Below are 18,804 nucleotides of genomic sequence, written 5' to 3' on the forward strand. Positions count from 1 at the left end.
ACACTTTAGCAAAAAACCGGTCAGCAGAAGATGCAAACATGTCATGTTTTAAGTAGAGGACTGCTCTCTCTGGCAGCTCTCATAAGCATTGAAATACCTACTCTAGGATTTTTAAATAGTCTCGTGTTGTTTTCCAGTAATATCTGAGTGATTTATTATCACAAATTACTGCTTGCCATCTTTAGACCAGTCTCTGTATAAAATACTGCAGAAGTCTGCAAATAGTTGAATCTTTGTCAAGCTACATTGTTAAACAAATTAAAGAGGAAACTTACGTCTGTCGTCTCGAATTGTATTGTGTTTAAGGCCTCAAATAAAATTTCTGGCATGCATTTTTATTTATGTACTATAAAAATTCTATCACAGCTGGAATTTAACGCAGAGCTGCCGTCAACCTGTTTAATGGGAAGGATGTCTTGGCTTCCAAATGCAGTTAGACTTCCCAGTACTCAATTGCTGCAACTGTCGTATGGATGATAGGCCTTCAGAAAGAGATGAGGTTTAGCCAAATACATGTGCTTTTTCATTGTTAATTCATGTTGGGCTTCCTTTGAAAAGAAAGCAACAGCTATGGAGCCACTGCAGTATGATATTTACAGTTAACATAAGGTTGAGTAAGTTGATGAAAGCCTTCAGTCTGTGTATGTTCAGCCATGTAGTTGCTGCTAAGCTGGTTCTTGAATTAGCGAGTAACAATAGTGAAGATGGTCATCAGCCGTCATCATCCTCATCTCCAAACTAAGTTCCCTTGGCTGGGGAAGCCTTGATGAAAGATGAAACAGTCATCATCATCAACATCAGCGAAGGAAGCGTGAAAAAACAAATGATTGAATATATATCTAGAAATCTCGTGTTGGAAAATCTGTATTTCAATGTAAAAGTGCTTAATTGTTTTTCCAGAAAACACCTTAGGAAGAAATTTTCACATATTCTGTAAGCTTAAGTGCGCTCTGTTTTCTGTTCTAGGGTGACACACGGCTCCTTCAGCTCCCCAAACCAAGCATGTTGGATGCGGTTTCACATTATGGTGGCAGTGACTGTGAAGCTAGCCTAGGTCAGATCTCCACATTGCCCTTGCTTCCTCCTGTGAACTAGGGTGGGATTTAAAACAGCATTTCAGTAATTTGTTTTCAATATAATTCTGCAAAATTTATATCAGCATATTTAAAAGGGTAGTAAATCACTGTATTGATGGTGAGAGTCAAGGTTACATATAAACCCTTTATTCCCTCCCAAGTACAGCTGAGTGTCTATTCTATACTTAGTGCTGCATACTTATTCTAAAAGAGATGTTTTTTCCTAATTGTTTTCTTTTATGAACTAACAGACATACCTGAAAAATAGTTTTGAGTTGAAGAATTAGAAATCCTATTGCTTTGTCAGGTTTTTTAAAGTTTTTTTTTGTTTAGGTAGTTTTATCGAGTCACACAGTTTGTTCTAAAATAATCTAATTTAGGCAGAGCATCAGCTAATCAAGGGAAAAATGTAAAAAGCTAGAGAAGAATGAATGGAAAACTCAGAAATTACTTAGTCTACTCCTGATAGGCATGTTTGTTTCATTATAATATAACTTCAGAGATTTTTGTGTAGTCACATTAAATGAAATCACAATCTAGGAAACCATAATATAAAGGACAACACAAACCGATGTGTGCATAAGTGAGGGCATTAGCTGAGACAAGTCCTCTTTGCTTTCAGCACCTGTCCGGTTATAGCATGTCGGTACAAGTAGCATCTTTTGTAACCCGTTCTGTAGACTAATAAGTTTAGGTATCAGCAAAAAGCATATGTTCTGTTCCTCTAACTGGCTTATATTTAAAATGCTAAACATTGCAGCACTGAAAATCTTACAGCTTTACACTGACATTTCAGCACTTAATTTACCCATGTCAGGATACAGTGGGAGAACTGTATTTTAGAATATACGAGTTCTCTTGCAATTTTTGGTGAACTGAGGTTTGAAACGAGCCTCAAACTTCACATTTTCAGGTATTACTTTCCTTCTACTAAATACAGACGATGAAATCATAATGATTGACGTACTTCACAGTTCGTGATTTTCTTGTGGAGCAAAAAACAATTCAGCTTACATCATATGTTCTGAAGTATGCCTTTTCTTTGTCCAGTTAAGAGAAAATAAAACCAGTTTCCCTGATCAAAATGCAAATATTGGATCTAGAATTTGGTTTAGTGCCAAAAAATCAAAAGAAGCAGGTTAAACTGTTGTTGCTTAGATAAAAATAGAAAGCTACAGTTGGAAGAAGAGAAGTGACTCAGTAAGCAGTATGGTGATGGGAAAATAGGATGTCAGCCAAAACGCAGGAAGCTAGATGGGAACACCCAGATCAGTTTAGCAGTCTGCATTTTACACTCTCTGAGAGTTGTAGTTTCTGAGATTACTGGAGGAAATTTATGCTTCAAATGAATTTAAGTGAATTTTATTTCTGTACTTATTAAGCTGTTGGAACCTAAAGACGTTTTAGTAAAATGTGAATTGTACGTTTTTTGTATTTTTTTTCAGCCTGACTTTAAGACCAGTCTCTTTTTGGTAACTTTATTTATGGTAAAGCTGCCTCGAGATTAGCTCTGGATGCTGTGAGAGGCGTCCAGCAGAAGTGTACGGTAGATAGGCAGTGATACACACATACCAGTGGACTTACTGCAGCGCTGCAGTCTGGAGTGGAGCTGATGGCACTGATTGGTGCTGATTGAATTTTATTGCTCTGGAGCTCCAGAGTAACTTCATCTGCTGCCATGTAGCTGTGTCTTGATTTTTAAAAGTCCCCCCCTTATGTATAAGATGGTGTGGTGTGTTTTGTTTTGTTTTTCTAATTATAAACTGGCATAACAACACAAAAGCAGGTGAATTTCTTCCTATTCTCCTACACAAAACTAAGTAGATCCAGCAATTTTTTATAGCTCATACTCTATTTTCTTTGAATAGCAGGTATGCATTAGTCCTAATGTAAAGTTCCTATGCTGCTATTTCCTGCCTACAGCTGAACTGCTTTGATAAGCAAGTAGTGGTTCAGTTTGGTACCCAGGAAGAAGTAAGGAGACAGCAAGAGTAAGATGAGGTACTGTGCTGCTCTCCTCTTGTTTTCATAATGGCTGTCCTGGAGCTCAAAGATCTTGAGCCCTAAGAATCTAAGACAGGAGTCAATGTGGGGAAAAAAATACGTGTATAGGAGTATTCCTAAGATAAGGTAAGTAACCAGTTCATTGCATTTGCTTGAATTTAAGTAAACTTAACTAATAGCGTGTTTCTTGAAGCAAGTAGACCATCTCATGACTTTAACTCTTGATAGCTTAAATTATACTTAAACTCTTAATATTGCAAGGCTTTTGAAGTGTGTGACTTCAGATATAATTATGGGTTTGTAATATGCAAACACAACATGACTGCTCATTCAGAAAATCATGAATTTGGGGGGTTCAAGGGCAACTTTCTTTTGAAGTGAAGCACAACGTGGAATTAGTTAACCAAAGCATCCGTAGGTGTTTCTAATTCCAGAAGAGAAGCTGTTAGTCAAATGTTTACATTGTGTTTCATTTCCTTTACAGTAGTTTCTTGAATCCCTGCCTTACTCTTAAAATATGGAACTACCTTTAACCCACTTCTTAGAGTAGCGAGATAATAAAACTTATTGAGAGTTAACTGGTTCGGGGGAAGGGCCAGAGAGCTTTTGGTGTAATTTTTTAAATGCACAGCGATGCCTTTGGTAGAAGGTGATGGCTTCTGAACGCTGACAGTGCAGCTGCTTTTTCTCCAGTGTATCTGACTCTCCTGCCATGGGACTCTTAGACTGAAGCGTCTCCTTACGGGCTGCCTGTGCTAAAAGTACAAAAAATAAGATCCAAGTACTTAAGCGATATTTTTAGTCTTTCAAAAAAATTGTAGCACACGAAGGAAGCAGAGAGAGGAGGTGGGCAATCATGCCACGGTGCCCTCTGGACGGCTGGGGTAGGGTAGGAGCAGGGCTTGCGTCAGCTGGGAGTCCGGATAGCCTCCACCATGCACTCTGTATTTTGTTTAGCGTTTTGCTTACTGGGTTTCAGCTTTCTAAGAAGTGAAATAGAAATCTGATTACTTTAAATCAGTGGCCTTCAAAATCCATTATGGAGGCCTAAAGATTTTCCAGGGCAAGTCTGGACTGTTATAGAGCGTATTTGAAAGCAATTATTAGTTGTTTCATGAGCTCTAAGAAAGTAGCCCTCCAGATCAGTGGAGGTCAGGACTAACAGATACTTCATGCTGAACAAATTCGTCTTTCTTTGAAGAAAGGCTTTTACAAAAATGAGCTCCCCTCCTGAGAAGACGAGGACAAGCTTGGTAGATATTTTTGGTGTCCAGGGCAGTATGAAAGGTGCTCTAGGACAGTAAAACAAGCATGGACCAAGATTACAGTTGCAGCACCGCCTGGTGATGTTAGCCGGAGGTCGTGGAGCCGTTCGCTGCCTCGCTGTCCCTGGGCAGGACAGGGCAGTGGCTTGCAGATATATCTTCTGGTGGCCCCTGGAGCACAACAGGTTACATGATACCGAATGTCTTCATTTCCTGTCTAAGCCTAGAAAATAGTTTAAATGCTGTTCTCATACACACGTTTCAGGAAAACATTTTCTGTAATTAACTACAGAAGATGCTGCGATAGGACAGGGAAGGGAGTTGGTCCGCACAAGTGTGACCTAGTTGGGAAAGGAATCAGCTAGGTACAACTGGATTAACTGAAGTTTTGGGAGAGTCCTTGGGTTACGGTTAAGTGGATTTGTGACTCACTAGTACCACATACCTAACTTTGATAGATGTTTAGGATGTGAGCCAGTTTAAATTTTTGGGGGGGGTTGAGTTCTTATTTTTTATTCCAGTGCTCCAGTGATTGTGCGCTTGTGCGTAGTGGACGAGGGAGGACAAGCATTTGAAGACTCTCTTTATGACATCTCTGGTTAAATGGGCTTTTCTGTTTGTCCAGAAGATGTAGAAAATCAGTTTTTGTTGAGGTTGGTATGTGCAGGAGACAAAGGAAAACAAAATGGTGTGCCTCTAGGTTTTAGTTCTCCAGTATCGTATGTTTTGGTTTATGTGTAGTAGCTTCAGTCCAAACTCATATTTTTCTTTTTTCCCCCCCTAGAGTAGTCTGACATCTGCTGCTATCTCTTGTGACCACCTGCTCAATGAACTTTAGTTTCAATGTATTGATTAAAGGGCTGTAGTGCCTTGTTACTTTAATTCCTGTGCACTTGTGTCAACTAACTGGATTTTTTGCTGTTTTAAGGGGAATAAAACCCAGACACTGCTGGGATGCGTATTTTATGCTATATACTTGCACGTTCCATTGCTAGAGATGAAGAAGAATAATAGTCATATTTGTATAGTCAGATTATAGTACTGAGGTTATTCTATGCACAATATACGATGTGTGTCTTAAACAGGGCTGATTCATACACAAAAGCAAACAGTTACAGCACACACAGTAACACTTTTTTTAACTAAACACTGAGTTTGCTGTTTCTATAAATGTCTTTCCACCCTCGTCCTCAATTACATCAACTTGTATCATCTGTGTCTGTTGTATAGGAACAATTACCAGGCTTCTCAATATTTAAAGGGTTTTTTTCCTTTATGAAAACTCTTAAAGTTGCTAGATGATATAGAAATCTAGTGGAGCTAAAAAAAAGTAGATATGCCACATGAACTTTGTAGGAAAACATATTTCTCAATGTCCACTGCTATTCATGCTTTACAAAATTTTTTTTAAAAGTCCAGACCAAATACGTGGTTTGTTACATTGCTGACATAATTTTAAAGTGTTGGCCCTGTCTTTATAATGTTGTTATGAGAACAGTAGCATTTCCTAATTCAATACTTGCTGTTTATCATCCTTTAACGAGATGCAGTTTTTATTTTGAAACAACATTGTGTTTTTGTAACTGCAGCCAATACAAGTATGTCTCGCTAGCTAGTTGGGTCTCCTCTTCCATCCTTAAGGCGAGATACTGGTTGTTTCTGAAATAATAGGTCTGATACAGGAACAGAGGCAGTGTTTGCAAATTGAACTTAAAAGTAAGTTTCATCTGTTTACGTGAAGTAATATTGTGTATGTATTCTGAATCTTGAGTAATGATTATTTCAGATTTAATTACCTTGCTTTATTCAATAGATCTTGCTTATTTACTAAATTCCCTGGATCTTGCGTTTGGACATGCTTAAACTGTCTACGGCTTGTATGTCAATTTGTGGTATATTTCTGTGAAGACAGTGAGCGTTGTTAAGTATACAATATAAGCTTTGGTATTGGATTTTTTTTTTAATGCAAAAAGGGGGTGGGGTTTTTACCTGAATCTAACCAGGTCAGCAGAAGCACTCGGGCCATAGGTTTTATCTATTAATTTGTGTCGAGTCCAGAAGCTTTTGATCAAATATGGATTCTTTCTAAAAAGAGCCAAATAATAGAAGGTCTACTGCTTCACATGGTAAGCTACTAATGTTAATTAAAGGGCGTATCTATTTTACTGTTACTTGCCATTTAAAATTCTCTATTGTAAATTTTCAGGTATCACATCTTACTGTGCACGTTTCTGTTACGTAAGAAGGTGTTCGAGAATAGGATCTGTCTGCATAAGCACGTGCAGGTCTTGGTCAAGCTCTTTATTTTTTTTCTTTAAAACCATAGATGTTTTTACATATTTTAACTAAACAGAATTCCTCTTACACATTTTCTTAAGGATGAATTCCGCTTCTGTTTAGTCTGCCAAGCATGAGGCAATTCTTGTTTAAATTAATATCACTCCTGCTGAACGCTTGCTAGATTTTTGGAACTTCTCGTCAGAGTAGGAAAAATATTCCAGTAGTGATCCTTCCTGCTGTGGCTTTCTTAACATTACCATGACCTTTGGACATAAAAAGATGAGCATGATGCTTGTGCTGGCAGCAAGATAATGCTGCAATTACTTTTTTTGTCAGCTGTAATATCCAAATCCTTTTCAGAGTCTTTCCAAATCCCATTTCCCTATCCCTAAGTATGACTTGCCTATTGTTCACCAGACTGTCAGCTGAAAAAAAAATAATAAAATTGCAGGTGCCTAATTTTGTAGGTGACTCATATCGCTACCTAAGTGTCTTGTCCTCTCTGTTATTTACCATTCCTTTAATCTTTCGTGCGCCCTTTATTAGTCATTTTCTGCCATCCGTCAGATGAATGACCATTTTAACTCATGCCAGATGACTTAATGTATCGTTCACGTGCCATATGGGGTCCTCCAGGGTAATTCATCCGTCCTCCGGCTTTTCTTCTGCCTGAGGGCAGGCAGCGGCCGGATGAATTGTCCTGGCAGCACCCTGTTCTTCCAGGGCCCTCGGTCCCTTCCTGGTCGGGGTGCCGGCCAGGGCGGGGGGCAGGCAGCCGGCGCGGGCCGTTGTTTCGGAAGAGCCCCTTCCCCGCTCCCCCCCGGAGGATGGAGCCGCGGGACTTGTGCTGGTTGTGGCGGTCCAGCGCCTGGCACCTTTCCGCAGGGGTGGCATGTACGGCAGGGGTCGGGAGCGCCGCACCGCTGGCTGCGTGTGCCGTGGGCAGACGTGGGTGCGTGGCGGGAAGAGCGTCCTGGTTATCGCCCGACCCTGCCACCCAAAGCAGCTGTCTATAAGTGCATTCCTTTAAAAAGGGCGGGGGAAAGTTGGTGAAGAGGAGGACTCCTGTGCAGTGAACTGAGTTCTCTGGCAGTGGGCTGACTTCTCTTATTTACCTTACGGATATCCCTCAAAATAGGCTGTAAGCCCTGGGGTCTGTGGAGTGCAAGCCTGGGCTAGGTAAATATGTACATGCAAAAGCTAGTTTTACACACTTTACAATTTGCGTATGCAGGTAATTGCACATTTAATTGGAACTTTTGTTTCATGCGTCCCTTCTTGTATGGATCTCTCGAGTCTGTCTTGCCGCGTTTGCCAAATGCTCTGCTATTAGGGAATGAAGACAAAAGAGACGTCTGAATTCTTTTTTTTTCCGAAGTGGAAAGGTATTTTATGCATGGTAATCAAAACATGAAGAGAAATTAACTCTGTCCCTGTGGCAATTTTGTTTTGGTGGATGACATGGGACATTTAAGTTAAAATTGTGAAGGTGTCGTGTGCTTTTGTTTCCCTAAAGCATAAAAATAAAGGTAAAGAACTGCTGGCAGCCTTGCCTCCACCTGCTTTTCTTTGCTGCTCTTAAAATAGACTTTGAAGTGAATGTATTTTAGCTGTCTTGGAAAAGAGATTTTTCTGCAGCCTCTTCAGTAACTAAATCATTTTGAAGCTTAAGTGTTTCCAAGCAGAGAGGGGAATGACACGATCTGCTTGTACTTGAATCTGTTTGAATGATGTGTGACATCCTCGTTATGAGGGAGGAGGAGGAGGAGGAGGAGAAGGGTGCTCTACAAAACACCATTAAATCAGGGGACTGGTGCATCCTGCCTCTGTGGGAATCAAGTGTGCCAAGGTAATTCATGAAGAGTAATGCCAGCTGCTGCTTTGTCTATGGAGACTTGTTGGGTTTTAATTCTTTGCACAAGTTTAGACTGACCATGGTACAAACCAATGAATACTCTGTATGTTCCTTGGGAACCTTTCCTATGTGTTAATCGTAACTAAAAATGGACCTCTCAAGTAAGCCTTGCTCTCAGCAGGAGGGACTCACAATAAAAATCTTAAAGAACATTGTGTCCCACTTTTTCTAATAGAAGTAAATCTATTTTTTTCTTATTCAATTTTTAATGTATTTTATGATGTATTGTGGCTTCTCTTTCTGTCACATGATACTAACAATGCCAAGTCATGCTGCCGTCAGACTTCTCCCACTAGAGCCCAGGAAACTTTTTTTCTTCTGGAGAAGCTGTGATCCAGATGTGGTTCACAACACAAACAGTTGTTTCTCAGCACTGCTGAAATCTGGTACATTGACTAGTTACTATGTGAAGCTTTCTTTAGGGTATTTCTAATTTTGTCTGCTTGTAGTGATGATGTTATGAGATGAGGAGAGTTGTTTTGTGGTGGTACAGTAACTTGGGCCTTATGGGGAGTGCAGCCAGTCTGATACAAAGATCCATTTCCCATAGCTCTCATTTTAAGTGTAAATTGAAACAAACTGTGGGGTCAGCCAACAGTTGAAAGCTTGTTCTACAGCAGATGTCATTATTTTTTGTCTTTTTTAAATGGCAGATACTTTGGATGAGTACTTTGAGTATGAAGCTGAGGAGTTCCTGGTCTCCTTGGCCTTGTTGATCACTGAAGGTCGAACGCCCGAGTATTCGATCAAGGGCAGAACAGAGGGCTTTCATTGCCCACCGGCACAATCAAGTCAGCCAACAACAACTAAGCATGAATGCAGCGAAAAACTGGCTCAGGTATGATGGTACCTATTTAATTTTAAGTGTCGTTGTGTGCATCCTTGCTACCATGATTAAAGTCAGCCAAGAACCTTACAGTAGATTCACAGTTAAGCATGAATAAGAGTTGCTTTCTGTCAGTCCCGCATTTAAATGAGTATGTAATTCAGTATCATACTAATAATAGATCTGTCCTTAAAATGAGAGATCATTAAGCCTTTTATCCTTGAACATGAAATTCCGCACAACTACCTGAATGCAGTAGCTATTTGAGTCTTTATTATGCAAATGGCAAGCGCTATACTTAATATTCTTGGTCTGGGGTTTTTTTGGAGAAAATGTAGGCTGACTTGCCTTAACTTTTTGCTTTTCCAGGTATTCTTGAAAAGTTAGTGATACAAAAAACATGAGCACATCAAATCTAGCCAGTCTATTTGGGAGTGAGGTTGGAGCATCCCATCTCTCAAGTAAAAGTTCCTGAGTACTGTGTGAATTTAAGTTATTATTCATGCAGAAGTTAGCCTGCTCGAAGACACAGAACTTATAAAGATACTGCTTGAGTGTGTCTATCCAAGAGGATGAGTTGTGGAGAGAGAAGTACAAGGTAGCAAAGTATAGTGGTTGGGGAGATGTATTTTTATGAGCTCTTTTAATTTTCTACAGAAGTTGCTCAAACGGCAACCGTAAAGGATTTGTTAATTATTTTTCATTTAATAGCTCTGGAATCTTATCTCTGATTTGGCGAAACCTAGTTTACAGAATTTGACCCTTACCCTTTTCCAGTACTTTGGAACATGTTTTTAAAGTAGATTTAAATCTGGCTAGTATTTTTATGGCTTGCATATGTTGACATTTTTTCTCTCCCTCAGTGTCGTCAGGCCAGGCGAACCAGATCTGAGGTTATGCTACTGTGGAAGAACAATATTCCAATCATGGTAGAAGTGATGCTACTTCCAGACTGTTGCTATAGTGATGAAGGGCCCACCACCGAGGGGAATGATTTAAATGATCCTGCAATCAAACAAGATGCGTTGCTGTTAGAAAGGTGGATTTTGGAGCCAGTTCCTCGACAGTAAGTTGGATATTAGGATTAGATGATAGTTGCAAGAATCTTGTCATACTGAAATCCTTGAAGTAATCAGTTAGTGGTTTTGAACTGGCCCTTTGCCATGAGGACTGATCTAAGAAAACCACTATTTACCAGTGAAATCTAAGCATCTTGTAATCTTAGTCTTCCTGTACTCATACGTTCTGCAGTGCACATTGTGCAATGCAGAGTATTAAATGCTTCTAGCTGAAAATGGTCATTTTTATGCATTATTTGTTATGTTAAATTCTATAAATTATTATGCAGATAAAAACAAATCAGGCTCTGTAATCTTCAAAATGTTTGAGGAATTTCATTGTTTTGCTTGATTCAGCTGTGTTTTATTTTCAGAATGAAGAACTGAAAATGTCCTAGTTCTAGTTCTGATAGTTCTCTGCATATTCTTACCAACATCCATGTGTTTCTCTTAATACATTTTAGGAGTGGAGATCGATTTATTGAAGAGAAGACCCTTTTATTGGCTGTTCGCTCTTTTGTTTTCTTCTCTCAGCTAAGTGCGTGGCTGAGTGTTTCACATGGTGCTGTTCCCCGAAACATTCTGTACAGGTATGTCTGGGATGGAAAAAAAACTCACTTGCTGTTCGCAGGTTGTTGCAACTTGTCTTAAAACCATTCTTCCCTCCTGTTTCCCTGTTTGATTTCAGAAAGTGCCACGTTGTTGGCCCAGTACTTTGGTGGTTGTATAGGATTTGTATACTTTGCAAAGTACAGCAGTTGCTGGTGTCTCTAGTGCTTTTTCTTAGACATTTGTGTTGTGAAGTAGATAATTAAAGACTCTTCATTTAGATATTTCTGTAAATGCCCTTCTGTATTGTTTCAGGGTGAGCGCTGCAGATGTGGACTTGCAATGGACATTCTCCCAGACACCAACTGAGCATGTCTTTCCTGTTCCTAATGTTTCTCACAATGTGGCCTTGAGAGTCAGTGTCCAGTCTTTGCCGAGACAATCGAACTACCCAGTTTTGACCTGTAGTATTCACACCAACCTTAGCTTTTATGAAAAGCGAATGCAAGAGCGTAAGTTACATCAGCACAGTGATTCCAGTGCAGCACAGCAATGCAGTACCTCCAGTCCACAGCGCTTCTGTGGGAAACAGACGTGGACGATGACACCTGAAGGCCTACTTAATGGAAAAAAGATGCCTGAATTTACTACATCTATCAGAAATTTAAAACTTCATCCATCTACTGGACTTGGATCTGACTTTGGGGCATCGCAGTCTAAAGTTCCGTGCTATCATGCTACAGCAGACAATAAGACACAATCTCATGAAACACCTGTCAGAACTTTTAAATCCTTTTCTCTAGCTGATTCCCGTGTTTTGAATAGTCATTGCTCTCATCAGCCCACAGGAGAAACCAATCCTTTGATAGGCTCTTTACTTCAAGAGCGACAAGAAGTGATCGCAAGGATTGCTCAGCACTTGATTCACTGTGATCCAGCTACTTCACCAGTTGTTGCTGGACGTCCATTCAACATACATGAAAACAGCTCAGCTACGCCGAAAGCTTTTCGGAGTACTTACGAAGATGAAAACTTGCCAAGGAAAGGCAAGGAAACCTCCCCTGTTTCTATTGCCAACTTAGACAATGCAATACAAGAAGATGGTGGTGAAGGTAAAACTAGAGCAATACCAGAGATCACACTGCTCGACGCCCGTGTTCCAGTGAACCACTGTGGCCGTCAGTCGGCAGGAGAGAGTAATCCCCTGATCGATTCTCTGCTCCAGGAGCGGCAGGAGGTGATTGCAAGGATTGCCCAACACTTGATTCATTGTGATCCAGCTACTTCTCATGTTACTGGACGTCCATTCAAAGTGCATGAGACTAGTCCAGTTACTTCAAAAATTTTCCGAAGTACATACGAAGATGAAAATTTGCTGAAGAAGGGCAAGGAACCGTCTTCTGTTTCTTTTGCTAAATCCGATTTTTCTTTGTTAGAAGACAGCAGTAAATCAAGGACAAAGACACCTGATACTCCTATCAGTCCTTGCAGGTTTGATGGAGAATTGAAGGCTTCTCTGAAACTCCAAGCAAGAAGAAAATTGGTTTTAGCAAAACCCAGTGAAGCTGTCCGAAATGCATTTCATCAGACTTCAAATAAAACTTCTCATGCATTTACTAACATTCACACATCATCATCAGGTATTAAAGAAAATAAGTGTGAATTGCCAGATAAATTGGAAACAATACATTCTGGTTATGCACAGAAAGACCAGATAACCAATAGAATTAAACAGTGTTCAAATTTCAGCAGCATTGATGAACAGATTTGCACAAATAAACTTAAAGAAAGAACAGTTGTTAGTGAGAACAATGGCACGGACAGTTTTAACAATGTACAGATAGATAAATGCAGAATACTTGAAGGTACAAAAAAAGCAACTGTGATGCAGGTATCTGACTCTTTGCACAAAAATGAACTCAAGTGTTTAGATAAAGACTCAAAAAACCCAAATATTTATGAGCAAAATACTCAGCTTGTTAGTATTGAAAATTATTTAAATAAAGACCATGACAGTTTCAAAAACAAAACCAAACAAGATAAAATGAAAACTGCGCATGATGAGAATGAAGACCCAATAGGCCTCGATTTCCAAAGCACTTCTCAGAAGAAACCTACAGAAGACGGTGTAGTTAAGTGTGAGCGGCTGAAGAACCCAGATGTACAGGTAAATACATAGAGAAAAAGACCAATTCCTATAGCTGCTCTTACTCAGATAACTTGTACCCTATATCTGCTAAGGACCAACATGCAGAGGGATTTAAGTCTGACTTTGTAGGAAGCAGCATGTTGCTATTGTTGTCTTGGTCTGAAGTAATGTTTGGCTGGTAGTGCCTCCTCTATACCTTCTTAATTATAAGTTTAACATTGAGAAGAACATTTTCTTATTCTGCTCATGGTGATAGCATTGTGTATGACAGTTTCCATAGGCAGGTAGGCTTCCTGTCTTTTTATAAATATACCATCTTTAGTGAGCAGTCTGTGTGATTGTAGATGGAGTCAAGGGGAATTTATACTGAATATTTCATAATATCCTAGTGTGGTGCAGATCCACCTGGTTCAGAAGTCTTCTCCGTTAGCAAAGTATTACCATGATAGGCCATTGAAATATCCCATTCATACCTTGAGTAAATTTGTTTTGCTGACAGAGAGCACCGTCTCTAAAACACACAAATATATGGCGGAAACATAATTTTCGATCCTTGGATGGAACTTCAACCAAAGCTTTTCATCCCAGAACTGGATTGCCTCTGCTTTCAAGTCCCGTAAGTTATTGTTGAAATGATAACTTATCTTTTAAATGAGAAAGGAAGTATTTTGTTCTTTTGATATCGGTGTATGGTAGAAAATTTGACAAATTACCTAGATGAACTTTCAGTGTCAGAGTGAATGCTCTTGCAAGTGGAAATTTGAGAGTTAACACTCAAATGAAGTTGAACAATAATTCTGGAAAAGAAAATATTAAAGAGGTAGTTGTTGAGATCCTATCAAGATTAACAGAAGGTGACATTAGAAAATTCTATAGCAAAAAAATGCTTTGGTGCTATTTTAGAGCACAAAAGAAAGCATTTTGAAGATTAGTGTTTTAAGTGTAAGCTCACATATTTTGTCATTTAAGAGTTTTTGTGTGAGTTATTAATGCCTGATTGCCTATTATTCCAAAGCTTTTGTTTCTGTGAACAGTTTGTACCGTATATTCTTCAGCAATCAGAGATGTCATTGAATGACTAAGTGATAAAGAGCTGCTGTGATAAGACAGAAAGACATTGGGGAAGTGTTACAGTTCTTGGTAGGTTGTTGGGAGTTATAAACAAAAAGGCAGTCCCAATTAAAACTACTGAAGTAGTGATGTTCTGTAATCAACACATGATACGTTTTATTCTTCAGTGCTTGTAAAGGCTGTCATATTTTCACAAAACTTGGATGGGAATTGTTACAGCCTGTTTATTAGTAATGTTCTGTACCATTCCAAAGAGACATCAGCCTCTTGAATGAGTCTTTAAGTACTTCCTGTTAATCAGAATTTACAGTCTTGTCATTAATAATTTTAGAATTTTCTTCACTAAGTTTAGAATGTATAGGAATTACTCTCTTCTGCTCTGTTTTTATAATTTTGTAATGTCATGAAAATTCTTGGCAAACGTGCTTACCTGGCAAAATTGTCCTTACTAGAGGTGCAGTTTTCAAATTCACATCTTCTTTCCCTCTTGAGGTTCCTCAAAGAAAAACACAGTCTGGGTGCTTTGATCTGGATTCATCACTGTTGCAGTTGAAATGTCTGTCTGCAAGAAGGTATGTTTTATTTACCCCCCAAAATTAAGAATTTTGGGGGAGACATAACGTATATACGTACCTGTATGCAACAACAAAGCATGTTAGCAAAGATAAAAAATGGGTGCCTTTCAAAAGAATCCTTACTTTGAAATACGGCTTGGCAGCCGAGTTAGCCCAGGGATCTCCGGGTTAGCACGGCTGTAGGACATAACCATGGTACGAGAGCTGCTGCCCCGACGAGCTCTGTCCTGTGTAGGGGTAGGTATGCTGTAAGATACACTTGAATTTTCAGACAGAAAAGATAGTAATTGTTAAGTCTTCTTCAAATCAGTGTTATTTTTGTGTTATGTTTTGGTTTTAGTGTTGAATGGGTTAAACATTTTGCCTTAACTTGTTCAGAGAACTTATCTTTTAAAAGGGATCGACCATGACCTTTTACACATTAATATGCGTAACATAAACAGCTTTTAGTATGGTAGTTTGATGTTGGAAACTTCAGGATATGAGGCAAAAATATCTGCATACAGGAGAAAATAATCTGATAATTTGGTTCCTGCTAACGGAGTTAATGAACAACCTAAATTTTTATTGTCTTTATCCCTTGTAATGTAAACCTTGTGAAGGTATTTTTTCAGTTAACTAGAAAATGTTTTGCTAAAGTATTAACAGGCAATGTTCAACTGTTAGTTCTTTAGGACAACATTTTGTAATACAGTAAGTAAATTATTCTTTCTAGAGCTGTTTATACCCAGAAGACAAAAGCAAATGTGTTTATCCTTTATATTTATTCTTTTTTTTCAATAGCCCACAACAATGTATAAACAGAGACAGTGATCCAGAGAGCCATGGGAAACCATTTCTAAGTTCTAGTGCCCCACCTGTAACAAGTCTTAGCCTTCTGGGAAACTTTGAGGTATTGCATATTCTCTAGAATTCTTGTGGTATTTTTAGTATTCTTCTGTACTGCTTTTAAAAGCGCATTACTGTGAATAATTCCAGCCTGATTACAATGTAAAAGTTCATAATGAAATTGAATAAACTTTGTTTTCATTTCCAGCTGTAAAGGCACATATTTTATGCCCCAGACATCTTCTGTCTCAGAGATTCAGATACAATGAGTTGCTTATAACCTTTATTTCCCACTATGGTCAAGTTGGGAGGTGCTCTGTTGACTTAAATGAGATTTAACAATCTGTAATTGCTCATGTTTATAATGCATATACCTAGAAAAAGGGATGTACATTTTCACTCTTAAAGTCTACTTAATATGTCACAAAAGCTGTGTTAAATCAGTGTTAAAACAGAACGTATTTGAAGTGTAGCCTCCAGCTTTTCACTTCATGTAGCATATCAGTTATCAACAACTAACAGCTAGTGCGTTAATGGGTTGTATCATACTCCATATTTGTGAAATATAGAATGAATATGTTGAGGAAAGTTACAGATTTTAGATTATTATTTTTTTTCAGATAGTATATGTCAAGGAAAATCACGCATAGATCCTGCTGCAATAAAATTCTCTGTGGGCTTTTGCACCAGTTTCAGTAGGATGAAGACTGGATTTGGATGATGTTTTCTCTTAAACCACTATCATCTTGCTGAACATTCCGCTGTTCTTTGTAATTTTTGCCTCAGTGTTGATTTTTGGCAGGTCACCTTATGAAAGACCCAAGTTCTTATATACACTTGTTTCCTTGTTTGCTGCTTAGTTTTGCTATATTTTATTTGAGGCGTTCCCAACCTAAACTGTATGTGTTTTGTTTTTCAGGAATCTGTCCTGAATTTTCGCTTAGACCCGCTTGGCGTCGTGGAGGGTTTCACGGCAGAAGTGGGAGCAAGTGGAGTCTTTTGTCCCACGCACATGACTCTGCCAGTTGAAGTGTCATTCTACAGCGTTTCAGATGATAATGCACCCTCTCCTTACATGGTAAGTGTGTGGCTGGATTTATTTTAAATAAATTCTGATAGGTGGAGGTGAAGAACAAAAGGTTGGTGAGTAGAGGGTTCAGGAAATGGGGATCTGCAGGGACCTGGGTTATTTTCAACTGCTTACGATGGAGTTCTCCTGTCCCTTCCTCCTTTCCCTAACTAGTGCTTTTCCTCCCATTGCTCTGCCCCACCATCCAACTGCTCTCATCTTAGGATATTGAACATATTTGTCTCCCTCCACACTGGAGTGATCAACCCCCTCCCCATCTCTTTTTATCCATCTAACTTAAAATAGGCAGTGACGCAATAGCTGGACTTAATGGGATACATTTTGTTGTCCCAACAAGTAGCTGCCCTGGGCAACTAACCCCTCTGCCAGCAAGTGGCTTAGGTGCAGGCCAACGTACAATTGCTGATGGCAACCTTAGACTCAGAAGTTATTCAGCCCTTTCTTTTAAAGCAAATATTGTCTGAGCTAGCGTGACACGCGACACTCTCTCAAGCTGCATGGTTTGCTGATGTTCGCACTGACACAGTATTTGTGTTCTCGGTATCTGTCTGCTAATTCTGTTGCACGTTTCTACAATAACAGCATGGGGTTTGGATTCTAAAGTGCTTCCTTGTAAAAAGCAAAAGATGTCTTGTATACTAGCATTGAATCAGACAGGTAGATATGTTCTGAATGCCTGGGTGACAGATCTAATGTTTAAAGGTTTTCATTTGTGTCTGTCTGTCTAAAATATGGTAAATAGCCTGTTTAAACATGTGAGTAAAGCATTGAACATCTGATTATCCCAATATTTAGATTTTAAATTCATAGCACTTACTGTATTTCTGACCTTCTGTTTTTAAAAGTATTCAGAAAACGAAATGGTTTTGCAAGTTAAGTTTGAATAATAGAGTTTAAACTTGTGTATGTCTTCTCTTAACCACTGCAAAGAAGTATCTATTGTTTTGCGTTCATCTTTGTAGATTATTTCACATGATTTTCCAGGAGGTGAAGGGATTCTGATGTTCCTCAAATGGTTAAAGTAGCATTGCTTATTTTCCTAGCTGGGTTTCATTGTTTCAGGCTTTTCCACGTGCTCTAAACATGCTATTATGGCTGAGTCTCCCAGGATTAATGCAACATTTCTGTAGTGCCTCCGTCATCAGAAGCATTGTTTCTGTTTGTATAGCTAGTTTCTCTGCTCTGAGGTCTTCTTTTTTGTTGTTGTTGTTTGGTTGTTTGTTTGGCTGTTTGGTTTTTTTTTTTTTTTTTTTTTTTGTGTGAAGTCCAGTGCAGTGGGGTACAACAGTTGTGCACTGCAGGTTAATCAAACGCGTGCCCTAGGGCAGTACCCTAAGGGTGGCCGCAGTAGCGTTACAGTGCCGTGTGGGACACTTGGTGCTCTGTAGATCACAGCTGGTACAAAAGCAGATGTCATTGTTGCTAAAGTTTGGATTAGAATGGAAGATTAAGTGCATCTGCTGCCTCTGAAAAGCAGAAATTGGTTCTGTGAGATTTGGAGTATTATTGGTGTGACTGTAGGTGATACGAAAATGGAAAGGAGGAGACAAATCTTCCATATTAACTTACAAGCTGTTTTGAAAAGAAAGCTCTCTTTCGCCATAGCTCCCTGACTGCTGGTTTGAAGATGTAGAAACTACTTGGATCTTGTTTCAAGAGGAGAGCGTACCCCTTATTGCACAGCTTTTAATGATCTGCCAAAGTATCTGTAAGGCCCCTACTGTTGATTTTTAACTGCATCTTAAATGCGTTGCCTACGCTGTTTTTAGTTTTTATACGTTACTGATTGTTTTTCAAATAAATACAATTACATGGATAGAACATTTTGATTTGTTTATATCTCTCCCTGTGAACTAAATGTGTGTTGTCTTTTTCTAGGGTGTAATTACTTTAGAGTCCCTTGGTAAAAGGGGTTATCGGGTACCGCCTTCAGGAACAATACAAGTGGTACGTACTCAGCAGATACGGGTGCCTTGAAACCGCTAATACCAAGAAAGTCATGCAGAGGAGATGAGGTTATTGGAGATGAGCATGAAGCTAGTGGTGGAAATGTGCATCTCTGTAGGTAGTCTAGTTCAAAGTAGAAATTTGTGTGTAATTCGTTGGACAACAAAGACT

General features: G+C 39.1%; 1 protein-coding gene across 10 annotated transcripts in view; it reads left to right on the plus strand.

Annotated features, from left to right (window-relative positions):
- FAM214A (family with sequence similarity 214 member A) overlaps positions 1–18,804 on the plus strand; it is a 49,559-nt gene that overhangs the window by 23,255 nt on the left and 7,500 nt on the right. For 5 of the 10 annotated variants that reach the window (XM_030013025.2, XM_041123303.1, XM_041123302.1 and 2 more), the window contains 10 exons: positions 967–1,054; positions 9,194–9,378; positions 10,230–10,432; positions 10,889–11,014; positions 11,289–13,140; positions 13,622–13,738; positions 14,686–14,765; positions 15,552–15,660; positions 16,516–16,674; positions 18,565–18,633. In XM_030013025.2, coding sequence (XP_029868885.1) covers positions 1,003–1,054; positions 9,194–9,378; positions 10,230–10,432; positions 10,889–11,014; positions 11,289–13,140; positions 13,622–13,738; positions 14,686–14,765; positions 15,552–15,660; positions 16,516–16,674; positions 18,565–18,633 — 2,952 coding nt within the window. In that variant the 5' untranslated portion in view covers positions 967–1,002. Of the gene's footprint in view, positions 1–966; positions 1,055–1,078; positions 3,207–9,193; positions 9,379–10,229; positions 10,433–10,888; positions 11,015–11,288; positions 13,141–13,621; positions 13,739–14,685; positions 14,766–15,551; positions 15,661–16,515; positions 16,675–18,564; positions 18,634–18,804 lie in introns of those variants that run through there. The other 5 variants (XM_030013024.2, XM_030013026.2, XM_030013022.2 and 2 more) reach the window with 2 other exon arrangements.

This window comes from Aquila chrysaetos, chromosome 5, assembly GCF_900496995.4.
Source record: "Aquila chrysaetos chrysaetos chromosome 5, bAquChr1.4, whole genome shotgun sequence".
Classification (NCBI taxonomy): domain Eukaryota; kingdom Metazoa; phylum Chordata; class Aves; order Accipitriformes; family Accipitridae; genus Aquila; species Aquila chrysaetos.